At 45.0% G+C, this 25,366-nt stretch overlaps 1 protein-coding gene across 5 annotated transcripts in view; it reads right to left on the reverse strand.

Moving 5' to 3' along the window:
• TBC1D8 (TBC1 domain family member 8) overlaps nucleotides 1-25,366 on the reverse strand; it is a 131,829-nt gene that overhangs the window by 77,024 nt on the left and 29,439 nt on the right. For 4 of the 5 annotated variants that reach the window (XR_008379734.1, XM_053589930.1, XM_053589933.1 and 1 more), the window contains exon 2: nucleotides 5,097-5,252. Coding sequence is in view for 4 of the 5 variants with exons in the window: in XM_053589930.1 (XP_053445905.1) it covers nucleotides 5,097-5,252 (156 nt within the window). In the remaining variant the exon portion in view is untranslated. The remainder of the gene's footprint in view (nucleotides 1-5,096; nucleotides 5,253-25,366) is intronic. The other variant, XM_053589931.1, reaches the window with a different exon arrangement.

The raw sequence follows: 25,366 nt of genomic DNA on the forward strand, positions 1-25,366 counted from the left end.
GGCCCTTCCTGCAGTTCTCATTTATATTATTATCTGAGACCCAAATCCTAGACAGGAACCCTTTCTCAATGCTAAAGACACAATGAAATATTAACTACACTGGGTCAATAACACATTGCAAGATGTCCAATAACTCCCAGAAGAGGCCTGAATATCTAAATCAATACCACATTTCCAAGACAGAAATACACTCACAATTTCTGTCCTTAGCCCAAGAAAAGCACGCTGAAAAGAACACTTTCTTACTCAGGGGAAAGATGGGGGCAGAAAGTGAGGTGCATCTGCAAACCCAGCCTGCATCAGGCCCAAGGCAAAAATCTAGCCAAGCAGGATCTGAAGGAAAGAGATTTGGTTCCACAGAAGGAGGATATTAGAGTTAAACCTACTCAGAGCTATACACTGCTGGGGGCACAAGGCCAGGGTAGCTGGTGCAAACTTTATGGCAGGCAATGTGGAAATATATATAAGCCAGGTACAGTGGCTCACTCCTGTAATCCTAGCACTCTGGAAGGCCAAGGTGGGTAGATCCCTTAAGCTCAGGAGCTTGAGACCAGCCTGAGCAAGAATGAGATCCCATCTCTACTAAAAACAGAAAAATCAGGTGGACCTGGTGGTACACAACTATAGTCCCAGCTACTCGAGAAGCTGAGGCAAGAGGACTGCTTGAGTTCAGAGTTTGAGGTTGGTGCCAACTAGGCTGATGCTACAGCATTCTAGCCTGGGGCGACAGAGTGAGACTCTTGTCTCAAAACGAAAAAGGAACTATATGTAAAAGGCATTATGAACACCTGTCCCTTCAATGCAGCCATTCCTTATGATATTCTTGATGGTGTGCCCTTCCAGAGTCCTTTTCTCTTCTACTTCTCTGGTCTCTTCCCACCTGCAATCATCATTCCATGCTGCTCTCTGCATTCCTGCACTCTCTGGAAAGCCAGGTGAGGGAAGACATGTTACAGCCTTCCCAGGTTCACTGCCCGCTGCTCAAGAGAAAGGCAGCAACACCAAGACAGCAGGGGCTACGGCAGGGAAGGAGTTACTACTGCAAGTGCCATGGGGGCAGAGGGAGGAAATTCTCAAATCTGTCTCCCAGAGAATTTGGGACAAAGGGTTTTTAAAGATTGACAGGCAAACAGCTAGAGAACTGGGTCTGCTGATTGGCTAGGGATGAACTCATAAGATCAGGAAGCAGAAACTGTCTTCTTATGCTGAGTGAGTTCTCAGATCTCAGTGCACTGGTCTGGTTTGGGTCATTGGTCCACCAGAATGCAGGGTCTGGAAGATATCCCAAAGACCAGCCTTATTTCACAAGGGGTGATGTTATCTATGAGAGCAACAAAGAAAGCTAAGAATTTGTAAGACCATCACTTGTGTGACTCCTGAGTAGTAAGCAATTATAGACAGCAAGTTAGGGGAAAATGGCTGGGTTTACATATATGCCTATACTTCTGCAGAGTTTGAGCCCCTGCCACTGCTCTCACCTTTCAGCTTTTCTATTAACTTCAAGTTAATAGAGGCATGGATCTGGTACTTGGCAGGCACTGAACATGTCAAAAAAAATGGACTTTGGGGATTGAGCAGTGTCCTGAAAGATTTAAATGAATGGATGTTTTCTTCAGTTTTTAAAATCCTAAGAAATCAGTACCAATTAAGTATTTAATAAAGCATTAAGTGAGTAAATTGGGCTACATCTATAGAGTTGAATGCCATACATCCATTAACAACTACACTGGTCAGGGCCTGGTGGCTCAGGCCTATAATCCCAACACATGGGAGGCCAAGGCCGGAGGATTGCTTGAGGCCAGGAGTTGGAGACCAACTTGGACAACATAGCAAGACCCCATCTCTATGAAAAAATTAAAATTAGGGCAGTGCCTGTGGCTCAAAGGAGTAGGGCACTGGCCCCATATGCCGAAGGTGGTAGGTTCAAACCCAGCCCCCGCCAAAAACTGCAAAAAAAATAAATAAAAATTAGTTAGGTATGGTAGCACACACCTGTCATCCCAAGTGCTCAGGAGGCTTAGGGAGATGGATCACTTGAACCCAGGAGTTTGAGGCACTCCAGCCTGGGTGACAGATGGAAACCCTGTCTCTATAAAATAAAATAAACCTATGTCAAATGGCTGTGGTTTCAAAGGGTATGAATTCAGGAATACAGGAGATGTAGGCAACTCCCCAGCCTGCCCCAGAAGCCAAATAAGGAAGGAGACAAAAATCCAAATAGTCTTATTGAAAGCTCCAAATCCCCCAAGAACTGTGAAAAAGGGGAGAACCCAACTCCATCAGCCACCACATCTAGTCCAGCGTCTCACCAGCCCTCCCTCCTCTGCTCCCAGGACAGAAGCTAAAGGTCACACTAGGTTAGTGCCAATGTCAGGTCTGGGATGACGATGCCCAGGCCTGGGTAAGAGGAGGGAAACAGCATAGCAATAAAGCCACAATCGCAGCACCCAAGGACCGCAGGAGGTGCCGTCCTGGGAGAAAACAGAGCACTCAGGGAAGGAAAGGAAATTCCCACAAATGCAGCATGCTCCAGAACAGTATGACAAGGACGCGAATTCAATAAAATGAAGAGCTCACAGATGAGATTATAAAGCAACAGATAAAAAGAGATCCTAGAAACGAAAGGAAATGAACTGAAAATCAAAACAGGACAACAAAAATTGGCAGCTGAGCTAAATGCATTGAGGCACATAATACACTGCTGAAAAGTGAATTATTAACTCAGAAGAAAGAGCTACGAACAGAACGAAGAGTATAGAGAGAGAAAAACAGAAAGGAAAAGCAGAACAACGGATATCCAAGGTAAAGTGTCCTTGAGGTGGAGAAGCCAATAAATGAAATGTAAAATGCATCCAAAAATATAACACACAGAATTATGACCTTAGAAAATTTCCCCAGACTATAGGTATCAATCTGCAGACTGCAAGAGTGCACTGTATTCCAGAAAAATTTAACACATTTGTGCTCATGGCAGCAAGAGAATCTAATCAGGTTACTAAACTCCATGACTAAGACAAGAGTTACATCCATGAAAAGGACATCACCCACAAGGGGGGAAATATCAGAGCAGCCTGAGATTTCTGCTACTGTCTTGTCAAATACTGGAGACCCCAGAGCAGCAGACTATCATACCCAACCAAGGTGTCACTCGAGTCCAAAAACAAGGGACAAATATTTGCAAACATGAAAACATTCAGAGACCAGGGCACTTAGGTGATATCAGGGGAAGAAAATAGGAATCCAGCCAATGGAGAGATAAACCAAAATAAAAGACTCTGACTTGGGAATCAGAAGTAGAAGCATTAATTCAATTTAAATGAGAAACAAACAGCCAAACAATCACTATTTAAATACAGTCACAGGACACAATGGGAATTACAACATAAAACCAACAATATAACTTTTTGGAGTGGGAGATGGGAAAAGCAGGAGAGATTAGGAATGCTGACGCCCTTGACCTATAGGGCAGGGAGTCTTTGAACATTCTCAGAATTAAAACATTGTTTTTCAAAAGCCACAATTGTAACCTCATAATGCTTTCACTATGAGATTTCAAAAATCTCTTCCCTTCACCTCACATGAACCTTTTAGAAAATAATCTCTAGTGTGTGTTAAAAGAAGCATTTATTTGAAGTTTAACATTTCTTTGGCGTCACTTCAGTTTCTGTCCTTTTATGGAAATCAAGTAAACGTCATACTTTTGTTATAAAATAGCATTGACAGAAAAGTTGTATTTTTATAAAAATACGCTCATCCATCTTTGCAGTTGTCCCTGTACGTGTCTAAACACATTAGGAAGTTGTCTGGGAAGACATTCACCTCGGGGAAACTAGAGGTTATTTTGGGTGGCTAGGATTTGGGGTGAAAGATATTTTCTTCTTTGTACTTTTCAGCGTTAACTGATTTCTTTCTATTCAGCATGCATCCTTTTAATCATTCTATGCAAATACAGAATAATCTGTCTTAATTAAAAAACAAAACAAAACAGACTGAATAAAAACATGCTGATTTGTTAACAGTGATTAGTATCGGATAGTGAGATATGATGAAAATTCTCTTCTTCATACTTTCCATATTTTTCCAGGAAAAAAAAAAAATCCATTGTTGCTGGAGAACATGTTGAGGTGATGGTGAAAGTTTACAATAGCTAATAAAGTGCTAAGAGAAAACACAGAACTAAAAACTTTTGTGTGTATCTGTAGACAGAAGATTAACATTGGATAAAGGGCTGCAGATAATTTTTTCCTTCTTTTTTATTCTACTTTTTAATTTCTGGAAGATGAACATTGATTATTCGTGCCAAAGAAAACAAAAAAAGGCACATTTGGGGTTTTGTGGGGTTTTTTGTTTTTTTTTTTTAATTAAATCATAACTGTATACATTGATATGATCATGGGGCATCATACACTCGCTTCATAGACCATTTGACACATTTTCATCACAATGGTTAACATAGCCTTCCTGGTTTTGTGTTTTAACAGAAGGGGGCTTCTCGGGATGTTATGATTCCCAGCCGGGAGGGACTTGAGCAGTCAGAGCCCCAGGTAATGCCTAGAGGAGGAAGAGAAACCTCAGAGGGAGACAGCAGGAGACGCATCCCCGCAGCACCCCGCAGTCAGGGATTTGTTTTCTCACTGCCGACGTGGAACAGGAGGGCGAAGGCTACTCTACATCAGACGCCACCCTTGGAATTTGCCCCCATACTATTGCAGTATATGTATGCACCAGGATCACGTTTGTTAAGTCAGAAACAAGATTAAGAAGAAAATGGCTCGATTCATACAATACACAGGCACCCTGGAACACACCACTCAAAGCCCCACATGCCCAGGCCACACTGCCAAGCTTGTAGCCTTTATATGTTTTTGAGAGTTAAAAAAGAGAAAAATGGGAGAAAGGAGGGAAGGGAGGAGAGGAGAAAGGACAGAGAAGAGGGGAGGAGAGAGAGCAGATAGAACAGGACTGAAGAGAACAGCAGAGTGGAGTTGAGGCCCTAAAAGGTTCTGAAGTGGTTACCTTCAAGCGTCATCAACATGCAGACACTCAGCATGCTTAGACCTTAAGGTGTGGAACATTCCACCTGGAACAAAACTCACCAGTGGCTATGGCCCAGTAAACGTCTGATCCATTCAGTAACTCACCACATGCTATGGGAGAATAAACCTGGGACCCAGGAACTTGAAGCAGAATTCGAAATGGAGCAACACGCGCATTGGAGTCCAGCACTGCATCCAGAGCACCGACCAGGCGACCTGCAGGAGGGAAGAGCAGAGAGCGTGCATGTGAGCACAGGACCGAGCAGGCCGGCCGGACACCCAGCCAGCGCACGGCCGTCTGCGCTCCTGCACACAAGGCAGCACCATCAGCGTCTGCACTCAGGCCAGGGGGCAAGTTTCACGCCCAGTTCTTCAACTCACCTCACGAGAGCCCAAGCTCCATGAGGCCAACGCTCTGTCTGCCCCCAGCATCTGGGACAGGTCCTGGCATTTACAGGCACTCAACACCCACTTGCTAAAGTAGTGGGTAAGTGAACCAAGGGTCTGGACTATCCCCTAGCCTGGCTGAGGCAATGCAACCAGGGAAATATATAAGCAGGCTCTGTGGAGTCAGATCCTCTGATCTGAACCCCGGCTCCACCCTTCTGAGCTGTGTGACCTCAGGCAAGTTATTTAACTTCTCTGTGCCCTGGTTTCCCTGCCTATAAAAAAAAATAATAATAATAATCAGTATCCCTACTTCATAGGGTGTTGCTGAGACTTAAATGAGTCAACAGATCCAACATTCAAAGTGCTTAGACTATTGCCAGGCCTGTAAGAAGCATTGTGTAAGTACTGTCCTTTCTCCAATATGGGAGAAGAATCCTTGCCTACTCCAGGAGGGTACTGTGAGAAACAAGTAAGAAAACATATCAAAGTGCTTCACAGCCTAAAAAGCACTCAAGGTGAGTGAACAGTCAGCATTCTGTTGTGATGCACAGTCTCTGGAATCAATGGCATTATTTAAAAAATTTTAAAAAGCAGCTAGTCATGGTGGCTCAAACCCATAATACTAGGACTCTGGGAGGCGGAAGGAAGAGAATTGTTTCAGCTCAGGAATTCAAGACTAGCCTGAGCAAGAGCCAGACCCTGTCTCTAACAAAAATAGAAAAACTAGCCAGGCATTATGGCAGGCACCGGTAGTCCTAGCTACTCAGGAGGCTGAGGCAGGAGGATCGCTTGAACCAGGAGTTTGAGGTTGCTGTGAGCTAGGCTAACAGCACTGCACTTTAGCCTAGGACAACAGAATATGACTCTGTGTCAAAAAGAAAAAAGAAAAGGCACCTGCTCCTTCCAGTCTTCCACTACCCGAGAATCAAGGCAGCCAAGAAAGGATAAAGACCCTTCCCTGACTTGACATATTAGTTAAAGAACTAATAGGACCTAAATAGGGGCCACAAATTGCCTGAACAAGTAATATGCACATTTTTTTTTTTTTTTTTTTTTTTGCAGTTTTTGGCTGGGGCTGGGTTTGAACCCGCCACCTGTGGCTTATGGGGTCAGCGTCCTACCCCTTTGAGCCACAGGCGCTGCCCCACATTTTACCTATTCCAAAACCTCAAACTTAAAGAAAAGTTGAGTCATTAGAGAGTAAATTACTGACCTAACACCCCATCACCCCCTGATATTGCAGTATATGCTTTGTATAAACAAGCACAGTACAACCATCAAACATTCAGAACATTAATACTGATACAGTCCCACCATCTAATCCTCAGAACCCATTCAAGTGTTGCAAAATGTCTCAGTAATGTCCTTTTGCTGCAACAGACCCAGTTCAAAATCATTTAGTTGTTATGTCTCTTTGGTCTACATGAGTCTGGAAAAGTCTTTCTCTGATTTTCATAACCTTGGCCCTTCTGAAGATTACAGACTAGTTTTTTTGTTTGCTTTTTTGTTTTTCCTTTTTTTGGAGATAGGGTCTTGCTCTTGTCACCCTGGCTGATGTGGGGCCATTATAGCTCACTGCGATCTCCAACTCCTGGGCTCAAGGGATCCTCCTGCCTCAGCCTCCCCAGAAGCTGGGACTACAAATGTGCCACCACACTTTTTGTAGAGACTGGGTCTCACTATGTTGCTCAGACTGGTCTCAAACTGCTGACCTCAAGCAATACTCTTGCCTCAGCCTTCCCAAGAGCTGGGATTACAGGTGTGAGCCAGAGCCCCCAGCCCAGTTTTTTGGTAGTGTATCCCAAAGTTTGCATTTGTCTGAAGTTTTATCACAGTTAGATTCAGGTTCTAAGTCCTTGACAGAAATAATACTGTCTTCTTTTCATTACATCCTATCAGGTAGCAAATTATTTTCATTTGTACCAGTCCTGGCAATATTTACTTTGATTACTTGATTAAAACAGGGGTTTCTAGGCTTTTGCCCTAAAAAGTTATTCCTTTTTCCTTTGTAATTAACAAGTATTCTATGGAGACATACTTTGAAACTGTAAATTTCCCATTCCTCATCAAAATTCCATTTACTATTTATTTATATCAGGATGGTCTCATGTTTTCCTACTTTATTAAATATAGCATAAACCATTACCATCATTATTTATTCTGAGGCCCAAATTGTCCCAGCTTTGGCCAGTGAGAACCCCTTCATGTTCCTTTGGACATGTCTCCGTCATTTTTCACATCTTCTGGCACAATAAAATATTCCAAATTCATCTTGTACTTTCTCAACTTTAGCCCTAGAACCAGCCATTTCTCCAAGAAGCTCCGGTGCCTTCTTTGAGGCATGGTATTTAAAAGCCAGCACATGGGACCCAGATATGCTCATTGCTAATAGGACAGCCCCAGGACCAGTGTACAGCTTTAGACAACGTCAGAAGAAGGAGGCGTGGAGGGTATGCAGTGACCCTCATGGCAACCACTAACACAGAAGTGGTGCTTCTCCTCTTCAAAACTCTGGTGCTTTTGCAAAGGTCAGGATATTTTATGTAACATAAGACCAACCCAGCCCCTTCAACTGGAAGGAAAGAAGGAAGGGGAGCCACAAAAGGAAGGCCAGGCACAGTGACTCACACCTGTAATCCCAGCTCTCTGGGAGGCCAAGACGGGAGGATTGCTTGAGCTCACGAGTTCAAGACCAGCCTGAACAACAGTGAGACACCATCTCTAAAAATAGCCGGGCATTGTTGTGGGCATCTGGAGTCCCAGCTACTCAGGAGACTGAGGCAAGAGATAGCTTGGACCGAAGATAGCTTGGACTCAAGAGATAGCTTGAGCTAAGACGCCACAGCACTCCACCCAAGGGCAACAAAGTGAGACGCTGTCTCAAAAAAAAAGCCACAAAAGGGGCAGACATAGGGAAACTGGTGTGCTCTCATCTAAAAAGGCACAGATTTAAGGGTACATGGCACCCCTCCTGGGTGAGGGGCACAACTACAACTTGAACTTTACCAAACAAGTGCCAACAACGCAACCTAATTATCTGTACTCTCATATCTAATGGGGAATTTTTAATTAAATTCAAATTTTTAAAAAAGCCACAAAAAGACTTCTGGGTTCAGTTCCAACATGCAAAGAGTTTGGAAGCCATCGCTCCCATCCATACAACAAGAAAAAGGTGACCAAACTGAATATCCATGATTTTTCTTAGACTCTTCAAAGAAAGGCCGCAGGTTAAACTGCAACTTTCAAGGTGAAAGAATATCCAACCTATAGCATATCCATTCAACGGAGTACTATTCAGTGATACAAAGAAATAATCTGTCATCCTTGAAAAGACACAAAGAATCTTAAATGCATATTGCTAAGTAAAAGAAGCTCTCCTATACGATTCCAATTATTCTGGGAAAAGGAAAAACATGGCAAGGGTACAAAGATCAATGGTTGCTGGGGGTAGGAGGTTAAATTAGTCAAACGCTGGGATTTTAGGTCAGCGAAACCATTCTGTGTGGTGTTGTAATAGTGGGTACTTTACACTGCATTTGTCAGAACACACAGCACCTCATAGCACAAAGAATGATCCTTAATGTTTGCGGATTTTAAAAACAAACCATGTAGGAGGTAGGGGGAGACCCTGGATTTAATGCAGGCTATGACTCAGCAATCTAATTGTACTACCCATGTATGAAACAACCTCCCTGAAGCAGGTGAAGGAAGCAGTAATTCTGGAAATAAGTGGAGTGTGTAGGAGGAAAGGCAAAGAAACACACACAAATACTCCATGGGACACAGGTGAGTAATTCTAATATTACACACGTACAGACAGTCCCTGACTAATAGTGGTTTGACTTTACGATGGTGCCAGTGCAGTACACATTCCGTAGAAAATGTTCTTCAGAGTGGGACTGTTGGTCTTTTCCTGGGCTAGTGATACGTGGCACCAGATGATATTACTGCCTTACGACGCTGGACAGCAACAGCCAGCCACAGCCCCCAGTCGACTACTGATACTGCCCTCTACCGTGTAACGTGTCCAATAAATTACGTGAGATATTCAATACTTTATTACAAAATAGGCTTTGTGTTGGATGACTCTGCCCAACTGCAGGCTAATATAAATGGTCTAAGCGTGTTTAAGGTAAATGAGGCTAAGCTATGTAGATACTACACGCATTTTCAACTGATGATGGGTTTATCAAGATGTAACCCCATCCTAAATCAAGGAGCATCTGCAACACGCTGGAAATGAACAAATTAGGAAAAATGATGGCAGAGGGTGAGGGCCAGGTTTCTCACTGTTGGAGTGGGAGTTTACAGATAGGTGAGGGAAAGAGGCAAGAACAGGCCACGTGGTAATGAATCAGTGACAGGGAGGCAGGTGCGCCCTCATGTTCAGTTACAGAGACACAAATGGTTACTGTAATGGTTAATTTTACACATCAGCTTGACTGAACTAAGGGATACCCATACGGTGGTAAAGCATTATTTCTGGATGAGTCTGGGAGCAGTTTCCAGAAGAGATTAGCATTTGAATCATTGGAGTCAAGAAGATCCACCCTCAGTGGGGGCAGGGACCATCTAATCGGTGGAGGGGAAGATACAGCTCCGATTGGTTCTGTCTCTCTGGAGAACTCTGATTCCTACAGTCACATAAATATTCATAGATTTGTACATATGCTAGGGTTAGTATACATACATATATTTCTTTCTTTCTTTCTTTCTTTTTTTTTGAGACAGAGTCTCAAGCTGTCACCCTGGGTAGTGCCATGGTGTCACAGCTCATAACAACCTCCAACTCTTGGGCTTAAGCAATTCTCTTGCCTCAGCCTCCTAAGTAGCTGGGACTACAGGCACAGCTATTTTTTTTGTTGTTGTTGTTGTTGTCATTGTTGTTTTAGTTGGCCCGGTCTGGGTTCAAACCCACTAGCCTCGGTGTCTATGGCTGGAGCTGCCTACGTACATATATTTCCTTGCTCTGTGAGCTGTGAGGCCCCAGTAGCAACAAGCAAGCATCCCGATTTGGTTTCTACTACAATTCTCCAATAAAAGGACTCAGAGCTCCTTGGAAAAATGACTGATTGTAGGTCTGGAGCAGGAAACAGACAAGATGAAGCCGGGCACTTTGCAGCGCCTGGAAGTAAGGAAAGGCTAAACCCACCACATACCCCACTACAGTACACAAAGCAGAGGGAGTGGCCACAATGTTGCAACCTGACAAACACAACCATGGCCAGGGGACCACGGTCAACATCCATAGTGCTAAGTGACATTGATAATATGGACCCCGCGGTCAACATCCACAGTGCTAAGGGACCCCGTGATATGAAGAGCTGAGCATGGCACTTTATCTCTGTGGTCCTCCTTCCTTCTCACAACCAGTCACCGCAGTCTCATGAGATACACATCAAGCAGTCCCAATGTATGGACAGTCTACAAAATACATGACCAGTACTTCTCAAAACGCAGGAGTCATCAAAGAGAGAAAGACTGAGAAAGTGTCACAGCCTAGATAACAACTAAATGTAATATGGTTTTCTGAATGTGACCTTGGAACAGAGAAAGACCAAGGAAATCTGAATAAACTAGGGACTCTAGTCAATTGTAATAATTGTATTACTTTTCTACTGCTGCCCTGACAAGTTACCACAAACTTAGTAGCTTAAAACAAAACAAATGCACTGCCTTACAGTTCTGGGGCCAGAGATGTCTAATACAGAATGCACTGAGCTGGGACCAAGCTGTCAACAGGTGCACTACTTCTGGAGGCTCCGAGTGAAAATCCGTTTGCCTCTTTCTAGCTTCTGAGGCCACCTGCTGTACTTGGCTCAGGGCCACCCATTCCATCCCCAAGGCCAGTAACACTGGGCCAAGTTCTTCCCACACTACCACCTCTCTGGTCCCCTCTTCCAAGCCACCTTACAGTTGTAAGAAACCTTGCCATATTTGGTCCAAATGGATAATCCAGGATCTTCTCCCTATTTTAAAGCCACCTGATTCGCAACCTTAATTCCATCTGCTGCTCCCATTCTCCTTTGCCACAGAACCTATCCACAGGTTGGAACCATTATTCTACCAACCACAAGAACATTATCAGTATCAGTTCATTAATTGTAACAACTATACCATAGTGATACAAAATGTCAGTAACAAGAGAAACCGGGTGTGGAGGATACCAGAACACTCTACACCAGTAGCTCCCAATCTTTTTGGCACCAGGAACTGTCAGGACCCAGTTTCATGTAAGAAAAGTTTTCCACACTGGGAAGAAGGGGGTTCAGGGGAAATGGGACAGGAGCTTAGATGGCGATGCTGTATGGCCTGGTTCTTAACAGGCTATGGACCAAGGTTGGGGACCACAGCCCTACCCTATCCTCACAATTTTTCTATAAATCTAGAACCATTCTAAAAATTAAGTTTTTGTTTTGTTTTGTTTTTTTAAAGAATTGACAAAGAAGAGTCAGACTCAGGTGCAGATAAGTAGAGAAGAGACCCTCACATCTGTGCAAACACACAAACTGCTCCAGTAGGTCCCCAAGGAAGAACGGGACAAAAGCATTTAAGCTGGGGGTGACCCAGATTACTCAGGGTGTGGCCAACTAACGGACAAGGGCCCCAAACCCCAGAGAAGATGCAAAACTGGGGGGCAGGGATTGAGGGGTCTGGAGAACTCTCAGGAAACAGGGGAAGACAATAGTGAGGAATGAAAACTCAGGAAGAAAAAACTATGCTTCGAAATTATTTTTTAAAAAACAGGATAAAATGTCTGCAAATTTCAAATCACAGACCAACATATATACCTATATACATATAAACTAAGCAATGCATGGCAAAATGTTAACCCCGGCTCCTAACAATGGGGCACGCAGCCCTCCTTTGTGCTTGTATAAGGAAGCCAAAGATGAATCACATGGACGGGTTTGGGGCAATATTGGCAGGACCATTAAAAACAGGACTGCCGTCCTATACCTTACAATCCCACCTGACCTTTCCAACCACCTTTGTACCCCACTTATATGGAAGAGATGAAATGACCAAGTCTGAGCTTAAAGAGATGCCATCACACCTCCCCAGCTCCAGAGCCCAGGTTCTTCTCTACCGGGTAAGGAACATTTAGAGTCAAGGCAGCAAGTACTCCCAGAAATGTTCCATCATCCACAAACCTATACTTCCACTTCCACTCAGATTCCACCCCACCGTCCTCACACCAGAAATCCAAACTGGCAAACTCCTCCAGGAACAAGGCCCTGCACGGGGCGCAGGGCGGCCTGCACCGTGCATCCTGGTTCCCCTTCGGGGCTCTTCCATATGGCTTGTCTGGCGCTACGGGAAAATCCTCCTGGCGTCTCAGTGCACATAACACTCCTATTTTTAGTCTCTTAGAATAACAACTCTGGCTGAGATAGATGTCGAGTGACAAGTTTTATAATTAGGGCCCAAATAGAGGCCTACTAATAATTTGCTTCTAAGAGACAGTACTGCAATTCTTTCATTCTGGCTGGATCAGATGCACGGAGATCATACCAAGTTTAAGATGAAATGACGGCTACTGACTCTGGACAAATGGGGACATTCGGAGAAGGCTTCCCACGGCTTCGTGGTTTTTATAACCACTGTGTTGGCCCTTTTACGAGTCATAGGCAGCAGGGGCAAAGGCTCTGCTCTTAGTAGCCACAGCACGGTAATGTAACAAAACCCATTTCAAAAAGAACGGTAATACCATCCCCCACACAAAAAGCATTTTAATGAAAGTCAGAAAACCTAAATTCTTTCCCCCCCTTGTGTTAAAGAAAGCAGGTATTCCTTAATGGCTTTGCCCGCAGAAAATGTATCTGAGTAGCTCACGGATGGAAAATTATATTATGTGAGTAATAGAAGGGCTTCTCGTCATTATACACAAACCATCAAAAATGTGACAGCATACTCGCAGTGTGTCAGACCCCAGTGTTGGGAAACGAGTGTGCTCTAGATCTGTCTTCATGCCAGGGTGTTTGGTCTGGCTGTTACCACCATTTTTGAGGGTTAGAGAAAAAAGCAAATCAAGAAGCAGAATAAAGAAAAAAAAACTTTTAGTAATGAAAAGCCACAGATAACCAAAAAAGACCACATGAAGTCCTTTCTACTTACTATTAAGAAGAAAAAATATTGCATGTAACATATGCCATTAAAAAAAGAAAGAATAAAAGTTGGAAGTGTTTGCAGTCTCAACAGGAGAGATTTTGCTTTTCTCAAAGCAAAATCCATAATCCAAATTGCCAAACTGTGAATTTTTTGTTTGGAAAGCACTTTATACAATTCAACATCCGTGTAATGTAAATCTCTTGTGATTCCCACTAAAGTTTAATGACGAAACTGAGAGAGGAGAGCTCTGTTTTCAGGGAATACCAGCAGATCAGTGGGCAAAGGCAGGGTAACCAGATCACACAGGACGCTCTGGGGACAGCCACCTGATGAGCTCATCTTTTAGACAGTCAATCACGTGCCCATCACGGCTGGCAGAATGAACCTGCCAAATACACAACACCAATGCCTGAGTGTGTGAGCGCATGTATGTTCAGAGCGAGCATTTCAAGGGCAGTGCAAAGGAGGGATTCTGGCTCTGTTTCTAAAGAACAGAACAGGCAGTCACCTGCATGCCTTGCCCCAGATATGCGGGAACAATGACAGGCATACAATCACCCTTTGCTTTCTCAGGAAACTAAGAGAGGACGGCGGGCAGGGCCCCTCCCCTCCATCAGCCACAAGCCTTGATCAGTAACCCTGCCCAGACTGACCATCCCATCCACAGTGAGTTAAGAGGAGGGAGAAATTTGGTCTTCGCTCAAAAACTCAACATTCTTTATTGGGTACAGAGATTCGGTTTTGCAGGATTTAAAAGAAGTCTGGAGATGAATGGTGGTGATAGTTAGATAATAATGTGAATGTGCTTAATACCACTTAACTGTACATTTAAAAAATGATTATAATCAATTTTATGTTATGTGTACTTGACTATAATATTTTTTTTAAATATTTGTGAAATTTTAATGCTCAGAGATTTCTGCATTTGGGCTCCTAAAGTGAACATAAAAACAACTTTTCCTAACCCCATTCCCGCAGGTGATGAATCATAAATAGGTCCGAACATAAATGTGCTCTGAGTCCTCACTGTTCACCTCTGATATATCCCTCCAGTTGCTCTGCAAATAACCCCTGGATGGGGACCAAGTTGTATGCTTTGTCTCAGAGCAAACGTAGGAGTCCTGTTTTATTGAACGTCCATGCAGGGGTGATGTAATGCTTAAAATGCATGACAGCAAGAATCCTCAGCATCATAACAGCCAGTTCCAAACACAGCACCTGCCATGTCTTTCTGACACTTGTTGCTGTGGATAGAAGGAATGCGATTCTGGGAAAACTCCCCATCCGCCCACTCAGCCGTCCACTGATCTAAGCAGTCTTCTGGCACACAGCAATTAAGTGTAGTGAAGAGAGGTTCAAGTCTATAAAATGAAAGGCCAGGGACACACTGGGACAAAGAAAACTAAGACTTAACAAGGAGCTTGGCTCCTGATAGTCTTCTAATGGAACGACAACTGTCACGTGTGATGCCTCCACAGCCAAGCCCAGGACAACCCAGGATTACCCACAGCATTTCCCTGGACACTGATGTGCCATTCTCCATGCCCCTCCCAAAGGCCATGAAAAGGGACCTGACTGCTCTAGGTCTTGGCTGCCTGTGGTCCTATTGGTCCCACCCGCTGTGCTAATCCACCCTTCCCTTTCCCTCTGGCCCTTTCCAGACACCTTACTGTCTAAACACTTTAATCTCAAACCTTCCTCCCCCAGAAGCAGATAACTCCTAGTCCATGAAGACTAGTGCCATCCCCTCACCCATGAAGCCTTAACAGATAAGTCACAAAATCACCTTATTATGACCCTATGTTGCAATCAAATATGACAACAGTGTTCCCTTGCCAGTTTTTGCTACTTCAAGAGAACCTTTGTTGAAACATTTCTGACTTCTCCATTATTTTGAGACAGTATCTGCCTTGGGTCAAGTATTTTAACAGCCTAGTACCTTTTGGTACCCGAGTAGACTATAACAGTAGACTTTCCATTTGATTCTGAATAATCTGTCACTTTTGATGTCCCATTTTTAACAAACTCAACAGTTATTACCTGAACTCCCAAAGTCACATCAAAAGAACCAGTTATAGGGCGGCGCCTGTGGCTCAAGGAGTAGGGTGCCGGTCCCATATGCCGGAGGTGGCAGGTTCAAACCTAGCCCTGGCCAAAAACCAAAAAAAAAAAAAAAAAAAAAAGAACCAGTTATAAAGAGTATTATTTCCAAAAAGCTTTCCTACCAAAAAAAAAAGGGGGGAGGGGGAGGGGATCTAGGGTGGCATCTGTAGCTCAAGGAGTAGGGCGCTGGCCCCATATACCGGACGTGGTGGGTTCAAACCCGGCCCTGGCCAAAAACTGCAAAAAAAAAAGGAGGGGATCTAATCTCAGTTTGTCCCCCCCAAAGCAATCTTTCTTCTTGATTCTAAAATCATCCATTATTATTACAGAACTTTTGGAAACTCTGTATAAGCACAAAGAAGAAAATAAAACTTATCTCACATCTTAGCAATAACCACTTGGTGCATGTCCTTCCAGCCTCTTTTCTAACTAGCCACAGATGTAAGCTATTCAATTTCCACTGAGGAGATACTGAGAATTGGAAATAAAAACAACAAAAAAGCAAAACAAAACAAAAAGCAAGATCGAACATGAAATACAAAGAATTCTCTATTTGTGCTCAGAGACAGCCACAGGAAGATGGTTGAACTTGTTCAACAAGACTCACAGCCTGGGATGCACCAATCAGTTTACCAGCAGATTTAATCACTAAAGCAGCCTGCTGCCCAACAGCCGTTTAGGCTGCTACAGCCACAATTCTGCCTCTACCTTGCAAACCACACTCCTGTTTAATGGCCCTGTATGCAATTAAAGGCAGGAAATGGACGTTGGAGGCATTCATGGATCAGAGAAAAATACATAAATAGGATAAGGCAATAGTGCCTCCTTTGCAAAATGGAAATCAATATGAAGTCAAAAGGGTCAGTGAAGTAAGACATTTTCATAGGCTCAAGTTCAAGATGAAAGACAATGATCCAGCTGCAGATTCCGGCTCCTCACATGGAGAAAGCTCCCTCCAGGAGCCTGTAAAACTGCAAACAAATCCAAACAAACCTTGGAAAGGAAGGAGCCCGCCTGTTCCATCGGGCTCCGGTAAAGCCACATGTATTTTAAGACAGCAACTAGTGTCCAATTTTTAAAACAAACATCTATTGAACACCCACTACATGCCAGGCACACTGGTTGACTATCCTTCCCCAGGGAAAGATATTATTATCATTTGCAAACCTCAGTGCAGCCAGTGAGATCACAGTGGGTTTCATTTGTCTTGAAAGTATTTCAAAAGAAGTCCAGCTTAACACACCAGGGTTTGGCACATCTATTTACAATACCTCTACGACCTTTGCTATACTTTGCAACTTTGATGTTAACATTTCTGCCTTTGGTAACAGAGAATTTTCAAGCATCAAAACATATCAAATTTGCCACAAATAAATGTTAGTTGTTTACAGCTTATAGAAGCTTTCTTAAGAGTCTATAATAAAATATAGAGTAAGGGCTGGGATCCTTTATCTGTTCCCAACTTCTGGCATACCTGGCTTCTGGCAAATATTTGCCCTCAGTAAATATTTTTTTTTTTATTGTTGGGGATTCATTGAGGGTACAATAAGCCAGGTTACACTGATTGCAATTGTTTAATGAGCACTTGGAGTAAAATAAATTTAAAGAACTCAGCTCTTCAAGCTCACTTAAAGAAAACTTTTCCCCTATGCTACAAGTAGCTGGCATTTTGTTCTTCATGGATGCCGATCTTGAAATCCGATTACTCAACGCCTGCCATCTGTCACTCTTTTTTTTTTTTTGTGGTTTTTGGCCGGGGCTGGGTTTGAACCCGCCACCTCCGGCATATGGGACCGGCGCCCTACTCCTTGAGCCACAGGCACGGCCCCCATCTGTCACTCTTTTTCAGCGACTTGCAACACATCAATGGTTACAAGATTCTGTTACAGTACCCCACTAACCTCATCTTGGAAGGGACCAAGACAGAAGATATGAGTGTCAGCCACTAAGTTTATCTCAGGGATTAGAGTTTCTCTTTGTTTTTTATTTTGTTTTGTTTTGTTTTGTTTTGTTTTGTTTTTAGAAAGAAGAAAACACACAGCGGAGGAGTGTCAGCCAATACTAAATATGTGCTCTGAGATGCTGAGTCTTCTCTTCTGTATGGTCAGACAAATTGGAATTTAACCATTAATTCAGAAAGAGAGGAAAAGCAGGCCACAGTAGGGCAAGTGAGAGGCTAAGTAAGGAGAGCGTACTACCTCTCCCAGAACAGGGGTTCCATCCCATGGCAATAAGGAAGTGAATTTCATCCCTTGGCCCCTGATCTGACCTCCTGGTAAAGGAACATTAACATCGACCCAGTCTATAAAACACTGCCAGTTCCAGCATTTCACAGAACCCATCACTTCTCCAGGAACCAAGAAAGCCTCAGATCAGAGCTCAGCCATGTGTGGGTACTGAAAGGCTCCAAGGCAGACAGAGAGCTAGGATAAAATGTCAGCTTGCCCTGTCTCTGCACAGTGGACACCCGTCTTTAGAAAATCTGTCCTTTTGACCCTAAGAAGCATCTCCAACAACATCTAGGGGCAGACAATCTACGGGAAAAAAATAAACGTGGACCCAGTAATTAGAAAAAAACATACAAAATAAATTTAATAAGCTGGAGTAGAGAAGCCGCAGCAGGAGCAATTTATTTCTCAGACTCACAGACGTCTCTTTATCACGAGGAGTTTTCTACTGGGAATTCTGATCTTGAAATCTAATTGTTTGTCCAGGCATGGTGGGTCACGCCTGGAATCCTAGCAATCTGGGAGGCTGAGGCAGTAGGATCACTTGAACTCAGGAGTTTAAGACCAGCCTGAGCAAGAGTGAGACCTCATCTCCAGTAAAACTAGCTGGGCATTGTGGCGGATGCCTGTAGTCCCAGCTACCTGGCAGGCTGAAGCAGGACGATTGCTCAAACTCAAGAATTTGAGCTATGATGTGAGCTATGATGCCACCAAAGCACTCTACCCAGAGTGACTGAGCAAGATTCGGGGGGCGGGGCGGGGGAGAGAAAAGAGAAAGAAAGAAATCTAATTGTTCAAACACGGCCATTTAGAGAAAGTTGTGGCAGCCTTCAAAACGCTGAATCCCTGAGGCAAGCCAGTGCTCAATACCTTGTCTGCAAAATGTTCTGACATTAATTCTGCAGGAGCAGGTGCAATGGTAACAATGCACCGGGTCACTACACAACCCGGCTTTTTCACGAATGTGGGAAAGACCAGCCACCAGAAGGAGCACAGTGGGGTTCTTAGCAGATAAGGCTGATGACGTAAAAGCAACATTCAGCAAGATATTGATTAGCCCAGCCCTAAAAAGCTTCTATTATGCAGGGTAGTGGCTCACACCTGTTATCCCACCACTCTGGCAGGCCGAGGCAGATAGATTGCTTGAGCTCAGGAGTTTGAGACCAGCCTTATCAAGAGCTGGGCTTGATCCGCTGGGCATTGTGGCAGCCACCTGTAGTCCCAGCTACTTGGGAGGCTGAGACAAGAGGATTGCTTGAGCCCGAGAGTTCAAGGATGCTGTGAGCTATGACACCACAGCACTCTACCAAGGGTGACAAAGTAAGACTCTGTCTCAAAAAAAAAACAAAAAATAAAAAGATTCTATTTATTCAAAGAGAAGCTTAAGTTGTTAGAGCTATAAAAATAGAAATAAAAGGGCAGCACCTGTGGCTCAAAGAAGTAGGGCACTGGTCCCATATGCCAGAGGTGGTGGGTTCAAACCCAGCCCCGGCCAAACAAAAATTTAAAAAGTGCGAAAAAAAAATAGAAATAAAAAATATCAGAAAAATCTCCACTTAATCTCACCACCTCACGAAATCAAACGAATCCCATGTATCCATGTTTCCCCAGGTCCAGAGTTCAATAGGTTTTCAACAGCTGGGCAGGGACCCCAATGCTTTGAGAAGACCCAAAAGACTTGTAGACTCCATTCCATAGGGAGCCACAAAAGAACCCACAGCTGGTCCACCATGGGGAAGTTGTATGCTTCCCTAGAGTCCCAGAGTCCTGGGTTCCAAACCTGACTCTGATAAACAGTCTCACTATGTCACCCTCAGTAGAGTGCCTGTCATCATAGCTCACGGCAACCTCAAACTCTTAGGCTTAAGCGATTCTCTTGCCTCAGCCTCCCAAGTAGCTGGGACTACAGGCACTTGCCACAATGCCTGGTTATTTTTTTGTTGTAGTTGTCATTGTTGTTTAGCAGGCCCAAGCCAGGTTCAAACCAGAACCCGTCAGCCTCAGTGTATGTGGCCAGAGCCCTAACCACTTAGCTACAGGCGCCGAGCCTGACAGCCAATTTCTATTCACCAACTTTGCTACTTATTTTACTATTGCCCTGACTTGTCAATGACTTAAGTCCAGCAAAAAACAAACTTAGGGAGAAGGCTTCCACACATTTAAAGTCTACGTCAGCTGTTTATATGGCAAAACTTTTTTTTCAACCTTCAGAAAGAGTGAGCTCTTGGGAGTGTCTCCATGTGGAATGGGCTGGGAGACCCAGCCTCTCCCAAGGAAGTCTGCTCTGCACAGCGAACGCTGATGTGCTCAAGTTCCTGAAATAGCTAAGGCTGTCTTGTCACAGTCACCTTCAGTCACAGAGTGAGGGCGGGGCTCACTTCCACTTGAGGATTGGTCCTCACTGCTGCCTGGCAACATGGTGGAGGGCCCCCAGGCCCCCCCTCCAGAGCCTCAGGTTCTGTTGGGGAATTTTTCAGTCTCCCCAGGTGATTCCCTTGCACAAAGTGGCAGAGAGCCACTGGCACTGCCTGTCTTCCAGCAGCAATTTTGCAGAAAACCACTACTGAGTCCAACCAGCTCTCCGAGAAGCCCCCACCCACCCATGGGAAGGCCCTGACAGCCTATGGTGAAAGGGGAACAAAACAGTGGGACTCAAGCCACACTAGTTACAGAGGGTTTCACTCAGCCACCTGCACCCAGCTCCCTGCTGCCTTGGGAGCCCACACCTCCTTTTCTACCCTAAACATCCTGGCTCTACCCAGTGGCTCTCCCTTCCTGCTGAGCTCGGAAAAGGTAGAGCCCCCTCTTTTGGTTCCTGACTCCCTTCTTTCTGGGTCCCACTACATTAATGACTACCCAGGTCTCCTCCAAAGGCAGGAGTCTGGGTGCTGCCACAGGCTCCCCGGGGCTCCCTGTGTGGCCAGGCTCTGACCAGTGCTCTAGGACCTTCTCTTGCTCCCAACCCACCCCAGGTTCGCCCCTGACCTGCTGTTTCATTTCTGTAGCCCTGTTCACCTTGAGGGTCACAGAGAAGTGGGCCACTTCTTCCTTCTTTACCCACTGAGTCCAGCCTACTACCCAGACCCACAGCAGGTCATTGAAAGGACAATGACCACTTCTTTGGACACATCACTCATTCCATGGAGCCTTAGTTTTCTTATCTGCAAAATGAGGGCAATAATTCCTCCTGCAGTCGTGCAAGGACAAGAGAAAACAAGGAGATGGGTTTGAAGATACCCCCCTCTACAGACAAAATAACCCAAGCTGGCCCAGGACAGGTGTGGAATTCCAGCCTCCCGGTGCCTTCCCTCAGGGGTGTGTCCCTACAGTGCGGAGAAGGGCCCTGACTCCTGCCACAGCTGACAGCAAGGTGGGAGCAACACTCTATTGCCTGACAGCCAGGTCACAGACCAGGTCACAGGGTAGCATGAAGACCCACCCTCCCAGCCTTGCCCAGGACACCCTTGAGAAGCATCCTGATCCTTCTGTCATCTCAGCCACGGCTCCCAACTCAGATGCCCCTCCTGGGGCCTGCCCCTTGAGACCCCCACACACCTAAGGCTGCGCTGTGGTTGCTGTGCTGGCTGTCAGTCCTGGCTGAGCACTAGAGTACCCCAGCAAGCTTTTGAACCCCAGATGCCAGAGGCTGGGGTGGGGGCTGCTGACAGCTTTTCAGGCTCTTCCTGCAGACAAGCCTCCAACCACTGGGTCTACCCTATTATTTGCACAACTAAGCAAGGGCCTCCGTTATCTGATGCATCCACCTGTTAAAATCTGCCTAGGAGAACATAAAGTACAGGTAAGAATAAGCCAAACTGCATTTAGGAAGAAGCTACCATCAGTGTCGTTAGTCAAATATTTATAACTAAATGCAAAGGAATTGAAAGCCCATGCAAGAACGCCGGTCTCAGGTTTGACCTTGAGGCAGACATAGTGGACAAGAAATAAAGTCCCAGCAAAGCTCTGAGGAGCCTCAAGGACCCCAGGGGTGACTGATCTTAACAACAACTGGCTCACAACCACTCCCAGGGCTTGGGCTAAGGGTGTAAGAACATCAGAAAGAAGACACGCCGAGGGTTCGTGCACAGACTTATGCATGCTCCTGGGCTGGAAACACATCCGAAAAGGGCAATCATACCTTACAACTTAAAGGCCAAACACTATTACTATACTACGTGTTCAGCAATCATTGCGGGGGGGGGGGGGAGGGGGTGTTTGTTTGTTGAGACAGAGTCTCACTCTGTTGCCCAGGCAAAAGTGCCATGGCCGTGGCATCAGCCTAGCCCATGACAACCTCAAATTCCTGGACCCAAGCGATCCTCCTTGGCTCAGCTCCCGAGTAGCTAGGACGAAAGGTGCCTGCCACCACACCAGGCTAATTTTTCTTTCTTAGTAGAGACAGGGGTCTCTCTCTTGCTCAGACTGGTGTCAGACCCCTGCCTCAGCCTCCCACAGTGCTAGCATTACAGGTCTGAGCCACCACATGCAGCCCATTGCAGGGATTTTTATTTTAACGCCTTGGCTCTTTTCAAATTCAGCTGTTTAGATATATTGAACTCACAAATTACAAGGTGACATTTCAAGCTGCTGCCATCATTACCTAACATGTAGCAGACACTGACATGTGCCAGGGACTGAGACAAACATGACCATTTAACCTCACCACCCTGGGGGTGGGCACGGCTCTATCCCTGAGGCTCAGGGAGGCTGGCTGGCAGGAAGGAGGTCACACAGCAAATCAATGAGGAAGGCAGTGGCATTCACATCTAAGGAAGGTGTCCCCAAAGCAGCCTCTCCCACTACAACAGCCAGCACTTCTCCACGGACCCTCATGTTCTGCAAGGGAACCAGAGCAGTAGCACAGGTCTTCAAATCAGCGGGAGCCCTTGCAGGAGTGAGGCAGGGCCACCAGAGTCTGAGCCAGTGTGACCCTGGGGCAGTCACTTCACCAGAGGGGGAAAGAAGGTCTCCTCTGAAAACATCTGCATTTCCTACTTCTGTGTCATCACAGAGATCCTTGAACTCAGGGAGAGCCTTGGGGAGCCATCAGCTACAGTCCCAGGTCCTTAGGGAGGAAAAGCCCTTCTGAGAGGAGCCCACTCCTGGCACCTACTGCTGACGGGTCCACTACCCTACCAGTGGGGAGCAGCCAGGCTGCATTTCTGCAAGCTGAACCTTTACTTGATGCTCTTACTCAGCCAAGCAAACAGGAGTCCATTCAGGCTGCTGTAACTTACGAGGTATCAGAGAATAGGTAGCTATTAACAAGAGAACGTTATTTTTCACAGTCTAGAGCAGTGATTTTCAACCAGTATGCAGCAGCACATTGGTGGGCCATGAGAGGATCTTAGGTGGGCCATGAAAAATTTTAAAGACCATTAATTCAATTATTTTCAAAAGGAGTTCAAAGCACAGTTCAGTGTATTCTATTTTCACTCTTTTTTGTTAATTAACATAACTTAAGTGCGCATGGAAGTTTAACTGTAGGTTCAAGTCTGCCGTGAGATAAACAAAAGGTTGAAAAACATTGGTCTGGAGCAAGCCAATCCCAGACCAGGTCCCAGCAGGGTCAGGTTCTGGTGAGGGTCTTCTTTTGTACGGCAGACTACCAACTTCTCATTGTGTCCTCACATGGCCAAAAGAGGGGGAGGGAGCTCTCTGGGTTCTTTTTATAAAGGGACTATTCCCACTCCTTAGGGCTCTGTACACATGACCTAAGCACCTCCAGCCCCTGCCACCCCACCATGCCATACATGAGAGATTCAATTGCAAAACAGGAAATGAAGGATATAAACATTAACCCTTAACTCCTGCCAGTTGGGGATTGCTCTTCAACAATGAATTCATATTCCATAAGAAGAGACAGAGTGAAAATTCAGGGTAAGCAAATATGAATACTGTCCTAAAAAGGCATAAGGTTTCTGATAGGTCTACACACTAAATCACCTGTAGCAAGCTAAGTTCTGAACATCCCCCAGGGCTGTTTCTACCAAGGAGGCAATTAAAAGTGATATATCACATCACTACAATCAACATTTCTAACATCCTAACAGATGGGAAAAAAGCAATGCTGGCTGGGCACAGTGACCCATGCCTGTAATCTCTAAACTTTGGAGGCCAAGGTGGGAGGATCACTAGAAGTTAGGAGTTTGAGACCAGCCTGGGCAATGTAGCCAGACTCCATCTTTATAAAAATAAAAAAAAAAAAATGTAGCTGAATGTAGTGACGTGTACTTGTAGTCCCAGCTTCTAGGGAGGCTGAGGGAGGAGGATCACTTGAGTCCAGGAGGGTGAGGTTGCTGTGAGCTATGAACATGCCACTGCACTTCAGTCTGGTAGACAGAGAGAGACCATGTTTCAATTAAAAAAAAAAAAAAAGACATCACTAGAAGACAGTCTTAGTCCATTGTGCTGCTATAACAAAACACCACAGACTATAATTTACAGACCACAGAAATTTTTTCTCAGTTCTGCTGGCAGGTTTGGTGTCTGGTGTAGGCTACTCTCTGCTTAAGATGAGGCTTCAGGCTCGGCGCCTGTGGCTCAAGCAGCTAAAGCGCCAGCCACATACACCTGAGCTGGTGGGTTTGAATCCAGCCCAGGCCCGCCAAACAACAATGATGGCTGCAACCAAAAAATAGCGGGTATTGTGGCAGGTGCCAGTAGTCCCAGCTACTTGGGAGGTGGAGGCAAGAGAATCGCTTGAGCCCAGGAGTTGGAGGTTGCTGTGAGCTGTGATACCACGTCACTCTACCCAGGGTGACAGCTTGAGGCTCTGTCTCAAAAAAAAAAAAAAGATGATGCTTTAATGCTCTCTGGCAGGAACCAACTCCATACTTTCACACTGTAGAAGGGACAAAAAAATTGGCCTGCCCTTTTATAAGACACAACACCCTCTCCAGCATAAGGGTTCCACCCTCAAGACTTAATCACCACCTAAAGGCCCCACTTCTTCTTTTTTTCTTTTTTTTTTGAGACACAGTCTCACTCTGTCACCCTGGATAGAGTGCAGTGACATCATAGCTCACAGCAACCTCAAACTCCTGGGCTCAAGTGATCCTTTTGCCTCAGCCTCCCAAGTAGCTGGGACTACAGATGCCTGCCACAACACCTAGCTACTTTTAGTGGAGATGAACTCTCACTCTTGCTCAGCCTGGTCTCAAACTCCTGAGCTCAAGTGATCCACCTGCCTTAGCCTCCAAGAGTGCTAAAAAGGCCCCATCTCTTAATACTATCACATAGGCAATGAAGTTTCAACACATGAGTTCCTCTTAATACTATCATATAGCCCATGTATTTCAACACATGAATTTCAGAGGAGACATAAACTTTCAAACCACAACAGGTGCTATGGATACTTTGGACCAACCAACAGAAAGTCTCAAATTCATCAACATGTAAATATTTTTAACCATCCCATTAGAGCACTGATGATATGATATAAAGAACAAGGCTCTGCTATCTCTCACTGCACAACTTCATGAGCAAGCCTGAGCA

Source organism: Nycticebus coucang, chromosome 4 (genome assembly GCF_027406575.1).
Source record: "Nycticebus coucang isolate mNycCou1 chromosome 4, mNycCou1.pri, whole genome shotgun sequence".
NCBI lineage: Eukaryota > Metazoa > Chordata > Mammalia > Primates > Lorisidae > Nycticebus > Nycticebus coucang.